The sequence below is a fragment of the Castor canadensis genome, chromosome 7 (genome assembly GCF_047511655.1).
Source record: "Castor canadensis chromosome 7, mCasCan1.hap1v2, whole genome shotgun sequence".
NCBI lineage: Eukaryota > Metazoa > Chordata > Mammalia > Rodentia > Castoridae > Castor > Castor canadensis.
Genome location: NC_133392.1, coordinates 138,228,597 through 138,244,245, shown reverse-complemented (window position 1 = coordinate 138,244,245; position 15,649 = coordinate 138,228,597). Strand labels below are relative to the sequence as shown.

General features: G+C 46.7%; 1 protein-coding gene across 4 annotated transcripts in view; it reads right to left on the bottom strand.

The window, feature by feature from the left end:
* Csmd2 (CUB and Sushi multiple domains 2) overlaps window positions 1–15,649 on the bottom strand; it is a 546,763-nt gene that overhangs the window by 81,683 nt on the left and 449,431 nt on the right. For all 4 annotated transcript variants that reach the window (XM_074080637.1, XM_074080638.1, XM_074080635.1 and 1 more), the window contains 8 exons: window positions 15,410–15,613; window positions 14,894–15,018; window positions 13,860–13,956; window positions 12,606–12,710; window positions 9,390–9,508; window positions 8,817–8,886; window positions 6,847–6,963; window positions 3,784–3,993 (listed from right to left, as the gene is read on the bottom strand). In XM_074080637.1, coding sequence (XP_073936738.1) covers window positions 3,784–3,993; window positions 6,847–6,963; window positions 8,817–8,886; window positions 9,390–9,508; window positions 12,606–12,710; window positions 13,860–13,956; window positions 14,894–15,018; window positions 15,410–15,613 — 1,047 coding nt within the window. The remainder of the gene's footprint in view (window positions 1–3,783; window positions 3,994–6,846; window positions 6,964–8,816; window positions 8,887–9,389; window positions 9,509–12,605; window positions 12,711–13,859; window positions 13,957–14,893; window positions 15,019–15,409; window positions 15,614–15,649) is intronic.

Genomic DNA, 15,649 nt, shown 5'->3' with positions numbered 1-15,649 from the left:
AGTAATTGGGCCCACTCTACACAGGCAATCGGCAGTGGGAGGAGATGGACGGTTTCCACAGCAGAAACAGTCAGTGGGAGTGGCTGAGACTGAATGAATACCCCATGGAAGTGGATGCATTTATCACACATGACCTTGAAGCTAACATTTCCTGAGTGACTGCTCTGTGATGGTGGCTGTGTTCTGGGTTTTCATTTGATATTATCGAGGGAAGTGTCAGTAGGAAGAACAGGCAGGTTTCACTAGCATTCACTGAAGGAAGTGGGTGTGTTGAAGAACTGAAAGGCCACTGTGGGCTGGAGAGATGTGGCCTTGTCAGCAGGCAGGAAATGGGTGATTTGGCCATGAAGTCTTGGTGGAGGTAGGGAGCCTGGAGCCCAGGGAGGGTGGGCCATTAAAGAAAGCCTCAGTGGGAGCTATGTTGACCCAAAGATGGTGAGGAATCTGACAGTTGCCACAGTAGCCTTGATGAGAGTAGCAGGTGATACTCGTAGGAATTGTCAAGCAGAAGGAGCTTTTCAAAAAGAGAAAAAGTCCACTGAGATTGCCTGGGTTCCTTTTGTACTGAGACAAATTTCAGAACCCTGGAAGGAGCTTCCGAGGGAAAGGCTGGGCCAGAGGACAGAGATAAACCCTGAGAGAGGGAATCATTGACTTTCTCAAAACAAGACTCTTGGGGGGAGGAGAGATGGAGAAGTATCTCCAAAAGGCAGCACTATCACAGGAATAGATGCAATTTCAAACAATGTGCCACCATTTAAAACTTGAATAGTTAGTGGGAGTACTTGCTTAGCATGAGCAGGGCCCTGGGTTCAGACCTCAGTATCACAAACAAATCAACTGTAATAGTGATGGTACCTAACGTTTTGAAACAATTACACTTGTTAGGCATTTTGCTAAGTTCTTTGTAAACATGAAAAATTGAGGGACCACAGAGAGCTGGGCTTGCTCAACAGAAACAGCCTTGGTAGGGGCCACATGGCTCTTCCATGACATGGGATCTTTCCAGAAGCTACGAGCTTGTTTATAAGGCACCACTCTGCAGGGCTGAGGAAGGTGTAAAGGGAGAATGTGAGCCTATTGGTTAGGGATAATTATTTGGGCCTGTCACAAATTGATGGCCTCAGTGGAAATGCTTGGGCCTTGGTTTGGACCATCCCAAACATTGAGCATTCACAGGCGCAAAGCTTTAGTCTGAGGGGAACAGGCGGCTTGATGCCCTGTGTGGCTCCACAGGTGTCATGAGCACTGTGGTATACAGGCAGACACAGAGGGACCAGTGGGTCTCTGACTCAAGGGGAACATCCGGGCAAGTCCTGAAGGTGAAATGGAGTGGGAGAATGGCTGTCCTTGAGCAGAAGCCTCAGAGTACATCACTGAGCCTCACACATAGTGAAGCTACTTCTGATACAGTGCGGGGTCTCTGAAGACACTTAGAACCCTTTCCCCTACCCCAGGGAAATTCTTCAGAGGAAGGCTGGGCCCCTCAGATGTGTGAAGATTCAGATATTATGGAGGGAAACTCAGACCTAGCATGTTGGCCTGTTGTCTGTGGACCTCTCCTGCAGGGCTGGCTCAGCAAGAGCCCTTCCCAAAGAAAGGCAAAATCTGGGGTGGAGGGGCATCCCCTGAGCCAGGGACCAGGACTCCATGGTAGCAGTTAGGTCTCTTTGAGGGGTGGGGTGGGGAGACTTGGAGAGTCTGAGTTGCACAAGAAAGGCCACCTTTACAAGGACAAATGGGCTCATCACTCCCAGAACAACCAAGACTGCTATCTCATTGCATGGACTCAATGCATGGGCTGTGCCCATCTGGAAGTAAAGGCAGGGACATTCCCAGAGCAGCTGTCCCTGTCACAATGGTGGTATTGTCAATAGTTAGATCTATTAGAAGGGGAAGCCTTGGGGAAAGAGCACCGGGGTTGCATATTTACATGTAGAAGTCTTAATCCCCAGTACCTCAGGATGGGTCCTTTACCTATCATACTTAAATTAAAATTAGGTTGGTAGGGTAGGCCTAATCCAATATGGCTGGTGTGTTTACATAAAGGAGAAATTTGAGGAACTTCTATATTCTATTCCACAGTGGTTCTATGAATTTACATTTCCACCCATGGTATGTAAGTGCTCCTTTTCTCCAAGTTCTAGGTGACACTTAAAGAGACAGTTTGGTGCTCACTTTGGCAGCACGTTTACTATTGGAACTAGGCTGAGAAGAGTAGAGAGGGTCGTGAGTGGTTATCACCACAAAGAAATGACAAATGTTTAAGGTGGTGGATATGCCCTACCACCTCTGTTTACTTCTTTATTAATTATGGGACTGGGGTTCGAACTCAGGGTTTCATGCTCGCAAAGCAGGTGCTCTACCACTTGAACCAAACTTCCAGTTCATTTTTTGCTCTAAGAACAAGGGGTGGCCTTGACCCTCAATCCTCCCGAGCTCAGCCTCCAAAGTAGCTAGGCTTACTGGTATAAGCCACCAGTGTCTGCTAACGACCTCAATTAATCAAGCACATTATATACATGTATTGAATCATCACATTATACCCCATAAATATGTACAATAGTTATGTGTCAATCAAAAAGGTGGAGGGATTTGGAGGCAGGCACACCAGGAAAACACCATGTGAAGATGAAGCCAGAGGCCTGGCAGAACGGCTTAAAGTGGTAAGAGAGGCCCTGAGTTCAAACCCCAGTGCTGCCAAAAAATATGATGAAACCAGAAAGTGGGTGATGCTTGTACAAGTGAGGCAACGCTAAAGATGTCTAGCAAACCACCAGAAGCTGATCCTTATAAAATAGGCCTCAGAGAGGGGGCCTTTACCCACCAACTGAGGACATGTCGAGGAGGCATAGCTCATGAACCAGAAAGCAGGCCTTCTCCAGACATGGAAGTTAGCAGTGCTTTGGTCTTAGACTGCCAGCCTCCAGAACTGTGAGAAATAAAATTCTCTTATTTCTAAGCCTCCCAGTTTATGGTACTTTGAAATAGCAGTCTGAGCTGACTACTACAATGTATTCACCAAAACATTGCTAATGTTTCAATTTTTTCAGAGGCATGTACAAGTATTGAGAAAAGATCTAGAAATTAGGCAGGAACCATTGGAAGAAGCTGGGCCAATCAGTTCAGACAGTCACACTAGGGAAGCACCCACAGAAGTTGGGTGTACTGAGGCCATTGTGTACAATTGCACAAGTTGGACACAATTTTTACAGCTACAGCGGGTAGATGGCCCATCACACAGGGAAGCCTGAGTCAGAGTGGATGGGGCCATTCCAGGGAAAGCATGTCAGGAGTGTGTGTGTGGGGGGGCTGTCACAGGGTTTCACCTCTAAGTGGAGCCTCCCTGAGTATGGCTGAGCCTCACAAAGGAAATCCTGTCTTATTGTGCAAGACTTGGTGGGGGCACTCTTAGGACTATCACCAGAATTCTCCTTCCAGCTCCAGAATGAGCTTTGCTAACAGTTGCTGGGCCTGATGGACAGCTGGGAATTCGAGAAGGAATTGTGGGGCCTCTTGTCCAGGGAAAGTTGCTGGGCGTCGGGTCAGTTGGGTCAGGGCACTATGGAGTCTCAGTGGGCACTATGGGACCACTCTGGAAAAGGCTGTGGGACACTTAAACTGCCAAACAGGATCAGGAAGATTCAGGGATCCCCAGAGTGATGCACACCCTCCACTCTCAGTCATTGTGGAGTTTCCTCTCCCCCACACAGAAGACTGGGAAGATGGGTAGTTGTGGGTAAGACATAGGGCAGACATGTCTTACCGCATGCCGGTCCTTACCTTGGTACTCCAGCTTGAATCCTGGCCGGTTCTGGGAGTGGTCGCTGTGGAAATACACGGTGGTCTCGTGGGACGTGGAGAGCAGGGAGCCTGGCAGCTCATTTCCGCTGAATCTGCCCATGATGCGGCTAGTCTCGTAGGGGCCATTCCGGATTTCTATGAAGTCATGGTTGGGCTCGGTGGAGAAGTTCAGGAACTGGATGTGAGCTCCTGGGAGCAGGACAGAGGCAGACAGTGCCCAAAGCCACACAGTCCCACTTCAAGTGATGCCAGCTGCCCTATGAAAGCATTTCTTGCCAGAGCCTACCCAGTTAGGGCTCCCAGGATGGCTTGGGGAGCTGCTGGTCCAGTCCCTCTTCTGAACAGGACCAGAAAGTCTACTAATTCATTCAAAAGTAAAGGCATCAGTCATTTCAGAGCTCCATCCTGAGTCTATTTTATTGAAAAAGTCAAGTTCAGGGTCAACATTGGCTTAATTTGTGAGTCATAGGGCTAATCTAATATAAAGATAATTACACTAAAATAAATTTTTACTTAAAAATAACACCCCCCCTCACTTAATCAAAAGACATGACCATTAATTCTGGTATTTTTAGAACCCTAAAGATAATTCTAAAACATAAAGCTTAGAAGTATACATTGTCCCATCTGTTCTATTGGGAAACCAAATGAAGTTTACACTTTGAGATCTTAGTGGGGGCCAACCAAGATCTAGCAATCTGATAGGTTAAACTGATCAAATAAAGCCTTCCCTCATTTTTTTTGCAACTGGGGATCGAACCCAGGACCTTACAGTAGGCTCATGCTCTATCATTTGAGCATGCCCTTGGCCCCACCTTTTTTTTTTTTTCACTTGTTTCTGAAATAGGGCCTTTCTTGCAAACTTTGATCTCAAACTCATGATCCCTGCCTCCTGCCTTTCTAGTAGATAGGATTACTGGTCTGCGCTGCCATGTTTGGCTAAATTGAGCCCTTCATGAACATATTTACATAAGCTTTAGGGAAAGGAGATGGGAAAATTAATACTTGTTTACTGATAAGATTTTCCCAAATTGGATTACTATGGAAAAGGTTGCTTCCAAAGTCCATTTCCTGAGCATAGGAAAATGCCCACAGTACACTGTTAATTGGGAAAATCAGATTGCAAAATAGCATGTAGAATCCGATTCTAATTCTTGTATTAGAAAACAAGAATATTTGTTCATCTGCTAACAATATTTACTGAGTGTTTGCCATGATTAAGGCCATGCTAGGCATTGCACAGGATGAAAATCAGGTTTGTGTCTTCATGAGTATCACAGTCTAATGGTGGAGGAATAAGCCATTACTAATTATCTGTGCATGATGGGATTACAGATAGATCTTAATTTTTTTAAATGTGCTCATCTGTACTTTCTAATTTGCTAGAAGGAGAACATGTGTGCAATTGTTTTTTGCATCTGCTTAGGTAAAGAATAAATTAAGACTTGACATATAGTTTTGAAGAATGGGTGGGTTAATTATCAACCACCTAAACCATCCTCCTTCTAATGAACACATGATGGTTTCCAAATCACAGAAACTCTTTTGATGAGTATCTCTGTACCTGTCACCTGTGGGACTATGCATCCTCCCATGATGGAGAGCAATGACTGACCATGCATGTGGAAAGCACTGGATTGTGCTCACCATCTAGTGGTAGAGGCATGTAAATACAGAGCTTTTTATACACTGAAACCAGGTGCTGGGTTAGAAGTAGTGTTGGAGTCCACTTGATAGCAAGGGATCCTGAACCTGCAGCAGTCTTATTCCCCAGAGTCTGAATAAGCACCCAGGACTTTGAGACATAAGGTCACACAGAGAACACCCATCCATTAAATTTGTGTGTTGCCTTTCTGTGTTGCTCTCTTCCCCCCATCCTCTGTCATCTTAGGTTCTTCTGCCCCAACCTGAATGCAGAGCAGTAGGGCTCTCATAGCCTCTTTCTTCAGTGTCCCAAAATCTGGAGTCTCACAAGGCTGCCAAAGTTGTCATCATTTTGAGCCCAGTTTCCTTCAGAAGATGGTACTAGATCTAGGACTTCAGTCTTTGGAGGAGTCACCAATGCCTGTCCTCCCTTTAGCCCAATTTAGAGAAACTAGTTAGACAGCTTTCTCTAATCTGAAGACACACTCTGGGTTGAATAATAGATGATAAAATGGAAATCTTTATTTCGGAGGCTCACAGAGTGGTAGGTTTCAAGCTAATTTCTCTTGGAAGAGGAAGGATATGGGTGGTGGGTAAGAGAGAGAGAGTAAGGGGGATGATTACATTCAAGATACGTTATATGCAAATATTAAATGTCACAATGAAACCCATCATTATGTACAATTTATATACACTAATAAAATGTTTTCTAGAAAGAATACCCCCCAGGACATGTCTTTCCTGGGAAAAGAGCTATGATGAACAAGATGACCCCTGTGTACAGCCCAAGGGTTCCATGTCAGCACAAGCCTGTATACCTTCAACATGGGTATCTGGGGTTAAATTATATTCCCAGGGCATGATACATGAATTGCCAGCAACTCAATTTTGTACCTAGATTAATGTCTTCCATACCCAACAACCCTCATGCCTGGCATACTTCATTTCCCACATCCCCCCAAAACTCTCCCAGTCTCTAGACCAGCTAGAATGTGCCTATGACAGATGCAAACTCAATTTCATATTGACCTTGGCTCAATTTAATTAGGATGATAAATCAGATAGGGGAGTTAAAAGCACAACTTGAGGTCCAGTCTCAGTAAAATAGACTTCCTTTTCTTTTTAAAGCATCCCTGAGTAATTTCTCATTCTGCATCCCTGGATTTTAATTCACTAATCAAAGGATAATAATGGCAACCTTAAAGAGTTTTCTTCCCCTTATACTTTCATCTCTGCCATTCTTAATGGACCCTCAGGACTGTACAAGATGTCAACAGATGAAGAATAAGAATCAGAGTGCTAAATTGAGTTGGCTGGGGTTATATTGAGATTGGGCAGACAGCTGCTTTGACCCAGGGACCTGGGCCTGTCTCCTCCAATGAGGTTGCAGAGACTTACCAAAGCCCACGGGCAGTGCAATCTTCCAGGAGCAGTCCATGTTACTGGGGTAGTTGCCTGGGAAACCGGGGCTCAGGATCACCCCCTCCATCTCTTCCACTGCTCCCCCACACTGCGCTGTGGCAGCGAGACAGGATGAGGTTAGAACGTCAAGGAGTGTATAGGACCATATTAATGTTCAGTGTCTCCCTGAGAGCAGAAGTTTTAAACTTTTCCTGAGCCATAAGCCCCTTTGAGAATACAAAGGAATCTTTCTTAAAAAAAAATACTATACACAGTGGCAAAATTGAGTATGTGAATTTGGGAGGGAGGCACAATCTAGCATGCTCTCAACCTTAAGCATACCCTACACAGGTCAGTGCCCTTACCAAGGGTAAGTCTGTTCCAAGAGAAGTCTGACCATTCCTTGCACTATTGTCCACTTCTCTCTATCCTTGCTGCCCAGTCAACTCTTCCAAGATTGCAGACACAGTAAAGGGGAGGGGGCTGGCACTCATTGTGTCCCTACAATGTGCCCATGACTGTGCCCAAGCTTTTTCCAAATATATCTTGTTTTGGTGTCAGAAGTGGAATTCAAATATATCTGTCATAGGGCAGGGTGGTTGGCTAGTGAGGGTCCCATGAACCCCCCCTGAGAAAGGCGATCGTGATTGATCTTGATTTGCATCCTACAGGAACCAACCATGAATCTGTCTGAGAATCAGAAATTCTGGGAGGGTCTTGGGACATCTAATTTTAGGGTTGACTGAGAATCCAGGGGTGGGGCTCCATAGTAGCTAGTCAGTGGACATTAATTCTTGACTTTCACATCTTATTAGGAAAGGCTGTGTGAGTAGGAAGGGGCTAACCAGTCATGGAGGCCAGGAAAAAGCATGAAGGGAGGGAGTGCCAGGCTCTAGGCAAGCACTTTCTGGGGAGGTGACTTGGAAACACATCTGAATGGAGCCCTGTGACCATTTGGGTCACAATCCCCACTTCACTTCCTATGGGACTGTGAGAACATTCTAAACCCCTCCAAAGCTCAGTTCCCCCAGTTGCAAAGTGGAGTTAACAACAACACCTATCTTGGGACTGTGATGAGGGGACATGGGAGAGGACTGGGCTTCATTTGGAGCAGGTCTGGTATACACAGTAAAGCCTCCCTGAAAGACACCAACTGTTAATATGATTTCCTTGGCTGGGTCTTTGTGATATGTCCTGGGCAGGGGTGGTGAGTGTCTTGGGCTCTCCAGTCACATTTCTGGCCTGCTCTGCTCCTCGGTGAAATCAAAAGAAAACTGCCATTATGCCTAAAACTGACACTTCCTCAATTCTCCTCACTTCCTATCCCAAATCAACCTTGGGAGGAGCTTTAAGTCAACTGGGCATCAGAGAACCTTAGCTTTCTAATCCTGACTCTACCATCTTCTTTTTAATCCTCAAAGACTTAGATTTCCAACTGAGGATAATGATCCCTCCCTGGAAAATGGAGCACCACGCCTGGCAGACAGTAGACACTCAATGTTTGTTTCCCCCTTCTTTGACCTGATCAGCAGTCTCAGAGGGTAGTGACTCTGTTTTTTCCTGTAACCACTAATTTTCTCATCATTTCTTAGCACAGGGTAAGCAATGAGACCACACCAAATCCTTGTTTCACATGAAATCCTTGGCATCATTAGTGGATTTAGCTGTCTTCCCCGTAAATCGTAAGACAAGCCCAAAGTGCCTAGAAATTCCATGTGGGGTCTGGATGATTATCTGGAATCATATTGGTCGTCATGATGTTTTCAACTTCCTGTAATTTTTCATTTGGTGAGCAGAGCTTTCCCAAAGTCATAACAACTTTGAAAGAGAGAGATTACAAAATCATGAGTTTTTACAAATCCAAAACATCAAATCTTCTGACTTGCCCTTGAACTTGACAATATGCCACTGAGCACAAACCCCTAGAGAGTGGATTTGAGTGGGCTGAAAACTCTGGGCTCTCTTACCAATACAGAGTGGAGGAGGGTAGTTCCATCGCCGCACCGTTCCGGGCATGCAGGAGATGTGGGCGTGACCCTGGAGGAATGGGGAACAGCGGTGGGCTCGAGGCCCCCATGTACACAACTGTATGTGCAACCCAGAATGGGGACTTATTCGGGGGACTCAAATTAAGGAACAAGACATACAAAGAGACACAGATCTACTGTGGGATTTGAGGTGAGGCAGAGGGAGATTTGGGGGAAAGAACAATTATTACCCACCATTACTAAGGAGTTCTCATTACTAAAGGTTTCCTTGTGAGATTCCTTTAATTACTAAATTCCCTCATGGCCTTCAAAGGAAAATTAAATTTTTCTAAAGTCCAATCAAACCTAACTCTGTAGGAACACACTTGAGGTTGGCTTCTGCTAAAATTGTTAAAGTCAGAGAACAGCTCCAGGAAGGGGTAATGGTCCCCAGGGGAGCTGGGGGTTGCTCTGTGTTCTTTGGTGACTGCAGCTCTGCTTGCTGCAAGGCTGGCCAATCACATCTCAGAGGACACCCTTCTCCCACCCTAGGATTTTGGTGGAAGGGGGTACCTGGAGTGCATATCCGGGCTCACATTGGAAAGACACCACATCATTCACCAAGTAGCGCTCGCCAGTCTTTACCCCGTTACTGGGCACAGCTGGTTCAGGACAACTGCTCAGGCCTACCGCTAGACAAGACAGAGACAGACAATGAGAAGAATGAATAAGCCCAGTAAGTCAAGGTGGCAGGAGGTCAAGGGCATTGCTCACTGCAAGAGGGGCAAGAGGACCTCTAGGCCAGTGCTTCCCAACCTCTTCACCCCTAGCACACAGGGGAAATTAGGATGTCTGCATAGTATAGAGAGTGGTCATCAGACCAAAGCTCCCTGGGTGAGGGAGGTGTCATCCTGGGGACTTTTGGGGTCCTGCCCACTCACTGAGCTCAGAGCCAGAGAGCCTGGCCTGGCTTCAGACCCCCAGGCCTCTCTGCTGGAGCTCCTGCCATGTCCCTCTTGCCACCTGCTCTCAACTTTCCTCCTTCTTCTTAACTCTTAAGAAGATAGTTCTTGCCAGCTCAGACACTGGGAGAGGGCCACAGGAAGGCAAGAAGGGCAGGGAGTAGATAGAGAATGGGGCATCTTCGTGGAGTCCAGGGTTCAGAGTTCCTCTCTCTGGGGAAGACTGTCCTGAGAGAAGTTTTCCAGCAGATAAAGACTGCCTTAGTTTTCCTGTTGTGTTTTCAAGGTCAGGCCACCAGCCCATCTTGTCATACAGCAACTGATGAGTCTTCATGTCACATTCAGAGAAGAGGCTCCAATAACATTTTTTTATTTGAAGGGAAATTTGCATGTAAAGAAATGCTCAAATTGTACATGTATATGCTGTGACTGTCAAGTGCAATTGTCAAAACTGTAAGTGCTTCGTCTTAACAAATGCTTGCACTTGTAACGCCCAAAGCCCCACCAAAATTAGAGGGCATTGCTATCACCCTAGAAACCCCCTCCAACCTTTCCTGGGCATTTCCTTTCCTACACATGCTTTTGAGATGTGACTGTGATGCTTTTAAGTGAAGCCTGTTTAGGCCTGTGTCCAAAACCTTAGCAGCTGAGACAAAGATGGCAAGGGTGAGGATTAAAATATGCAGCAGACTGAATCGCAAGTGTTTCATCTTCTGGACTTGAGATCTGTATTACTAGTGAACAAAAGGTGGGAGGGGGAGAGCTGCAGGGGGTGGGAAGGGAGAAAAGAAGAAAAAGAAGGAGGAGGAGGATAAAGAAGAACGTGGAGAAGAAGAAGGAGAGAAGAGAGAGGAACAGAGCATGATACAAGGGAAAATGGAATAGGGAGGAAGATGAAGCCAGAGAAAGAAAAAAAGAGGGAGACAGAGTAAAGTCCATTCTAATTTCTCTTACACTGTGCAGCTTGGTTTTATTGAGCCATGCTTACAACAAAAGGAAAATTATTTTTTATCATATATAATTTATTACTTTTGAAACTGTATTATTCCATTTCCATTTCAATTAAATGCCACTACTACAGTAGCTTTTCTCCATCTTCTGAACCCTCTTTGTAGGGTTTTGGAATGCCAGTCTCCAAATATCCTCGGGTACCTGTTTCCCCCAGCTTTTCCTACTGGTCATGAGAAATGCCAGCCTCTGAGAACCATCTGTTCCCATGGACAAAGAAAACCAAGAAGGGGTGAGTTGTTCTTGGGAATGAGGCAGTAGAATGACAAAGGGCTTTAGGAATGGAGTTTACTTTTAGAAGAAGAAAGGACAAACAATGCTTTTAGAGAACATTTAAGGTCTCAGTTAAAATATTGGAGAGAACTGAGAAGACAGGATAAAAAGGAATTAATTATTCAAGAATCCTGGGATGTTTCACTCTACCAAGTGAGTGAAGTCTTAGATATCTGTAGGAGGAAGTTCTCACAGGTCCCTGTGCTAACTGCCTACCCCTCAGGATCTTTGCTTTAAGCTGTCCCAGGTCTCTTCCACCAGGTGCACACTTTAGTTCTATCAGGTGATGAATATACCAGTACCCAGCTGGTCCTCCCTCAATTGCTGAGATAAAGTTCACTCTTTTAAGAGACCCAGGTGGACATCTGTATAACATCTGGTACTGACTCCATCAGACCTCTGGTACCATCAAAACCTTCTATCCGCACAGTCTCATGTTGTCACAGATGATCGAGTGAGCCATGCCTTCCTGTGTTTCTTGCTTCTCATTCCAAACTGAACTCAGGCATCAACTAACTCAGGCTAGACCCTACCTAGCTAGGTGTAGCTCCCTTCCTCTATTCTTCCTTAGCATATCGGGCTTCACCAGCATTATTGTTTCTGTGTCCATTTCTCTACCAAGCTTTGTGCTTTTGGTGGTAGGCACAGGTCCCGTTCATCTTTGGTCTGTGGACACTGAACACAGACTTGACACATGTAGGTACTCAATGTTTCTTCTCGCCATCTGCCCCAGGGAGAAGTCACCATCTCTCCTTTGAACCAGTGCTCTGTCATCTAGAGACATCTGTGAGAGCAACTATAATGTGTGATGTAGTTCTCTATGTATCTAGCTTTGTCCAGCAGATTTGGAGGGGATGCACTCATTTTGAACTCAGTCAATTCTAGCAAAACCCAGATGTACCTGGCAGATTGGAAGCCCTCAGTGATTATTTGCTGCATGTGTGTGTAATGGAACACACATGTTCCAGGATGAACACAGTCTCCCAGAAACCTCTTTATGTTCCAGAAGGGACATCCACACATCTTTCTGTTCAGTTTTTAGTAGTGACCACATAGGATGCTGGAAGCCAGGATATATGGGTTTGAGCTGGGAGAGAGAAATCTTGTAGAAGAGAAGTGAAGTTTCCAATGACAGAAGAAACTTTGAGGTCAATTTTATCACCAAACCAGGGATCAGAGAGGCCAGTCTGCAGGCGTGGAGAAGAAGGGCACTTCCATTTTTTTTTTTTTTTTTTTTTTACATCCCAAATAATATACTGGGGCCGAGGTCAATCACCAAACCCTTTTCTGCTTTTGAGGTGGACACAAATGGAGCACACAGGTTTTGGGATACATTTGACAGCCCAGTGGAGCCTGTCTCTCCCATACTTGGTGGCTATGCAGGTATGAGGGGATTTCAGAACTTCTCGGAGCCCTAGTGTTCTCCTCTGGGTCTATGGTGAGGCTTGAATGGGATCGAGAGTGTACGTCCGTGTCAGAGTGGGCACCCAGTAACTGTCCATTTCCACCCAGAACCCTGCACACAGCCGAGACCCTGCATTCTCACTTTTGTACTCCAAATGGAAGCCGGCGGCAGACACACTGATGTCCGAGTAGAAGTGAAGATAGAGCTGGTTGGAGGTGCTGTTCAGGAGGGCAGGCACAGTTGTTCCTAGGCAAGGAAACCAGGGGTCACTAAGGTATGGCCTTCCTGCCCCCAGCTCCTTCCTATTCCTCTTGCTTCTAATGCCTGCTGACATTTGCTCCCAGGGACGCCAAGTGCCCCCAGCTATCAAACTCACTAAATGATAAGTGAGCACCCCTTAGAGTGCCAGGTCTCCAATGGCCGAGGGAAGGGAGATTTCAAACCACTTTCTGCAAGGTGAGCAGTGCCATAGCCTTATGCCACAGGCAAGTGAGGGATCCCCTCAGGCAGGCCTGTGAGTTAGGTCCCCTACCAGCCATCTTCAAAATGACTCTGACATGTGTAATAATTTGGGCAACCCAGCAGTGTGGACAGTTTATCTGGGGGCATGTGATTCCTTTTTGTATCTTGGCAATATAGAGTTCTGGGCCTCCTAGGCGATTCAGATAACTGTCCTGGCCATTGAGCAAAAACACACACACACTCAGGCAGAAGGCCCGCCACTGGATGGATAGTGCTACAGTCACTTTGGAAAGCAGTTTGGTACTTCCTTAAAAAGTTCAATTAAGGTATCATATGTACTTCCATTTGTACATAGATACTCAAGAGAACAAACACTTGAACATGACTGCTCATAGCTGCATTAGTCAGAGCAGTCCCATACTAGAAATACTTCAAATATTCAACTGATGAATGTATGAACAACAGTTTATCCATCACTGGTTGTTGAGTAGGATAAACAAAATGTGGTCTATCTGTACAATAAAGTATTGAACCAAACTATCACTTGGTGAACCTTGAAAACATGATGCCAAATGAAAGAAGCTAGACATGAAGGCTACATATTGTAAGATTCCATTTATATGAAATGCCCTGAATGGATGAATCCACAGAGATAGAGAGATCAGTGGTTGCCAGGTGCTGGGAGTGGGTTTGGGTGGGGGGGGGCAGGTGAGTACAAATGGGTGCTTGGTTTCTTTTTAGGGAGATAAAGATATTTTAAAATTAGTTAGTGATGGTTGTAGAACCTTGTAAATATACCAAAAATCCCTCACTAATGTGTACACTCAAAAATAGTGAACTTTATGGTATGTGAGTATCTTCATGGTGATGGTAGTGGTGGTGATGACATCTACCACGACCCTTCAGGTTGAAGCCCCAGATGCCCCAGCTTACCTGAGAAACTCCCAAGCATGGTTACAGTGTTATCTGCACCATCAAACACTTCCAAGGAGTCCCAGTTCTGCTCTGTGACAAAACTGATGACTTGAATCTGGGAAGGCAGAAGGACTGAGTTGTTGATCAGGCAGCCGGAATCCCTCCCTCCCTTTCCATAGTCAATTTCATTTATTGAGCCCAACACTACTGGATCCTTCCCATAAAAGTCAGATGCAGTCTCTACCCCCAGGAGCTCAGTGTCTAGTGGGGAAGACAGATGTGAAACAGACAGTCACAAGACAGCGGAGTACTTTGCCAGGTAGGGGAAGTGAAATTCTAGCAGGCAGAAATGCTTCAGTCCAACTGGCCATCTCCTCACCTCTGGAATGTTCTTTGGGTTTCCACACTTTTCTGGCTTCATTGCATTCCACAGCAGCAAGCCAGCAACTCACTCTTGCACAGGCATGTCCAGCTTGCTGCCTCTCTGTTGGCCTGGCAGCTCTGAGCCTTCTTCTATGCCCCACTTCATTTGTTTCTTACTCCTGGGCACCAGTTATGCCCCCAGTTTGACTTCTATAGCTCAGGTTTCTCCATGGCTCACTTGACCTTGGTGCTCTGTTCCCTCCCCTCAGCCTTGTCTCCCCCACAATTTAAGAATAACATCCCTCAGCGGAGTGGCTCAAGTGGTTGAGTGTCTGACTAGCAAGAATGAGGTCCTGAGTTCAAACCTCAGTACCACCAAAAATGAGAAAAAACTGGAGAAGAATAACACCCCCTCAAGCCATTTGAAGAACATCCCCTAAAAATCCCTTCATCTTTGTATTCCAGTTCCAGGCCTACTTCCTTTTCTGAGCCTGCCTGCTAGCCCAAACCAAGGCTCACCTCTCCTCCTTAGTGGCCCGCCTCTCTCCTTGCACCCCCGAGCTGTTATGTCCTCCTATTTGTGAGTGACACTTCTACACCTGGACTGGGCTGTGTCTTCTCCTGGCTCAGAGTTCACACAGTCAGAACCTGCACATGGCCCCCTGCCTGAGGCACCCCCTCCCCCTTACCTGGATTCCAGCGCCTTCGGGGACCGTGATCTTCCACACGCAATTGAGGCTGTTGAGGTAGGTCTCTGGGAAGCCAGGGGACAGGATGGTACCCCTGCGCTCTGTGAGGTTGCCACCACAGGGCACTGGGAGAGGAAGCTCTGGTCAGAGCCACCCCAGACACCTCCCCTAGGCCCCAACCTCTGCTGTGACTCCTTCCTGTGCTGGTTTCTCCTTTTGGGGCCTCCAGTCCAACCTTCTGTTCTTGGCCTCCTCTGTGACTTATCCCCAGACAATCGTCCTTCAGGGACCTGGACCCTTGCTTCTCCCTTTGCATGTATTCCCCCCCAGCTCCCCCACCTTACTGTCTTCACACCAACCCACAGGATAAGCCAGCAACTTGGCCAGCACCATGTGCTGGGGAAGGGGCAGTTATGTGCCTTGGGGCATCTGTGGGGACAGGCCACTTTCCCAGGACTACTTGCAGCCTTTCCCACCCTCCCTCCCTCCTTCGTTCCTGGTTGTCCAGGTTCTCACCCACACAGGTTGGTGCTGAGACATTCCACTGGGCCAAGGCCCCTGGCACAGGGAGACACTCGATTTCTGGGGACCCCTGCAGGGCATAGCCGGAGCTGCACTCGAAGCGGATGATGGCCCCCACTGAGAAGTCACTGCCCAGTCTCTTGCCGTAGCGGGGTTCCGGCACAGAGCTGCACTGTGTGGCGCTGGTGCGGGGCACCGCTGCGGGGGACAAGGGCACGGAGGGGTAGGCCCCAT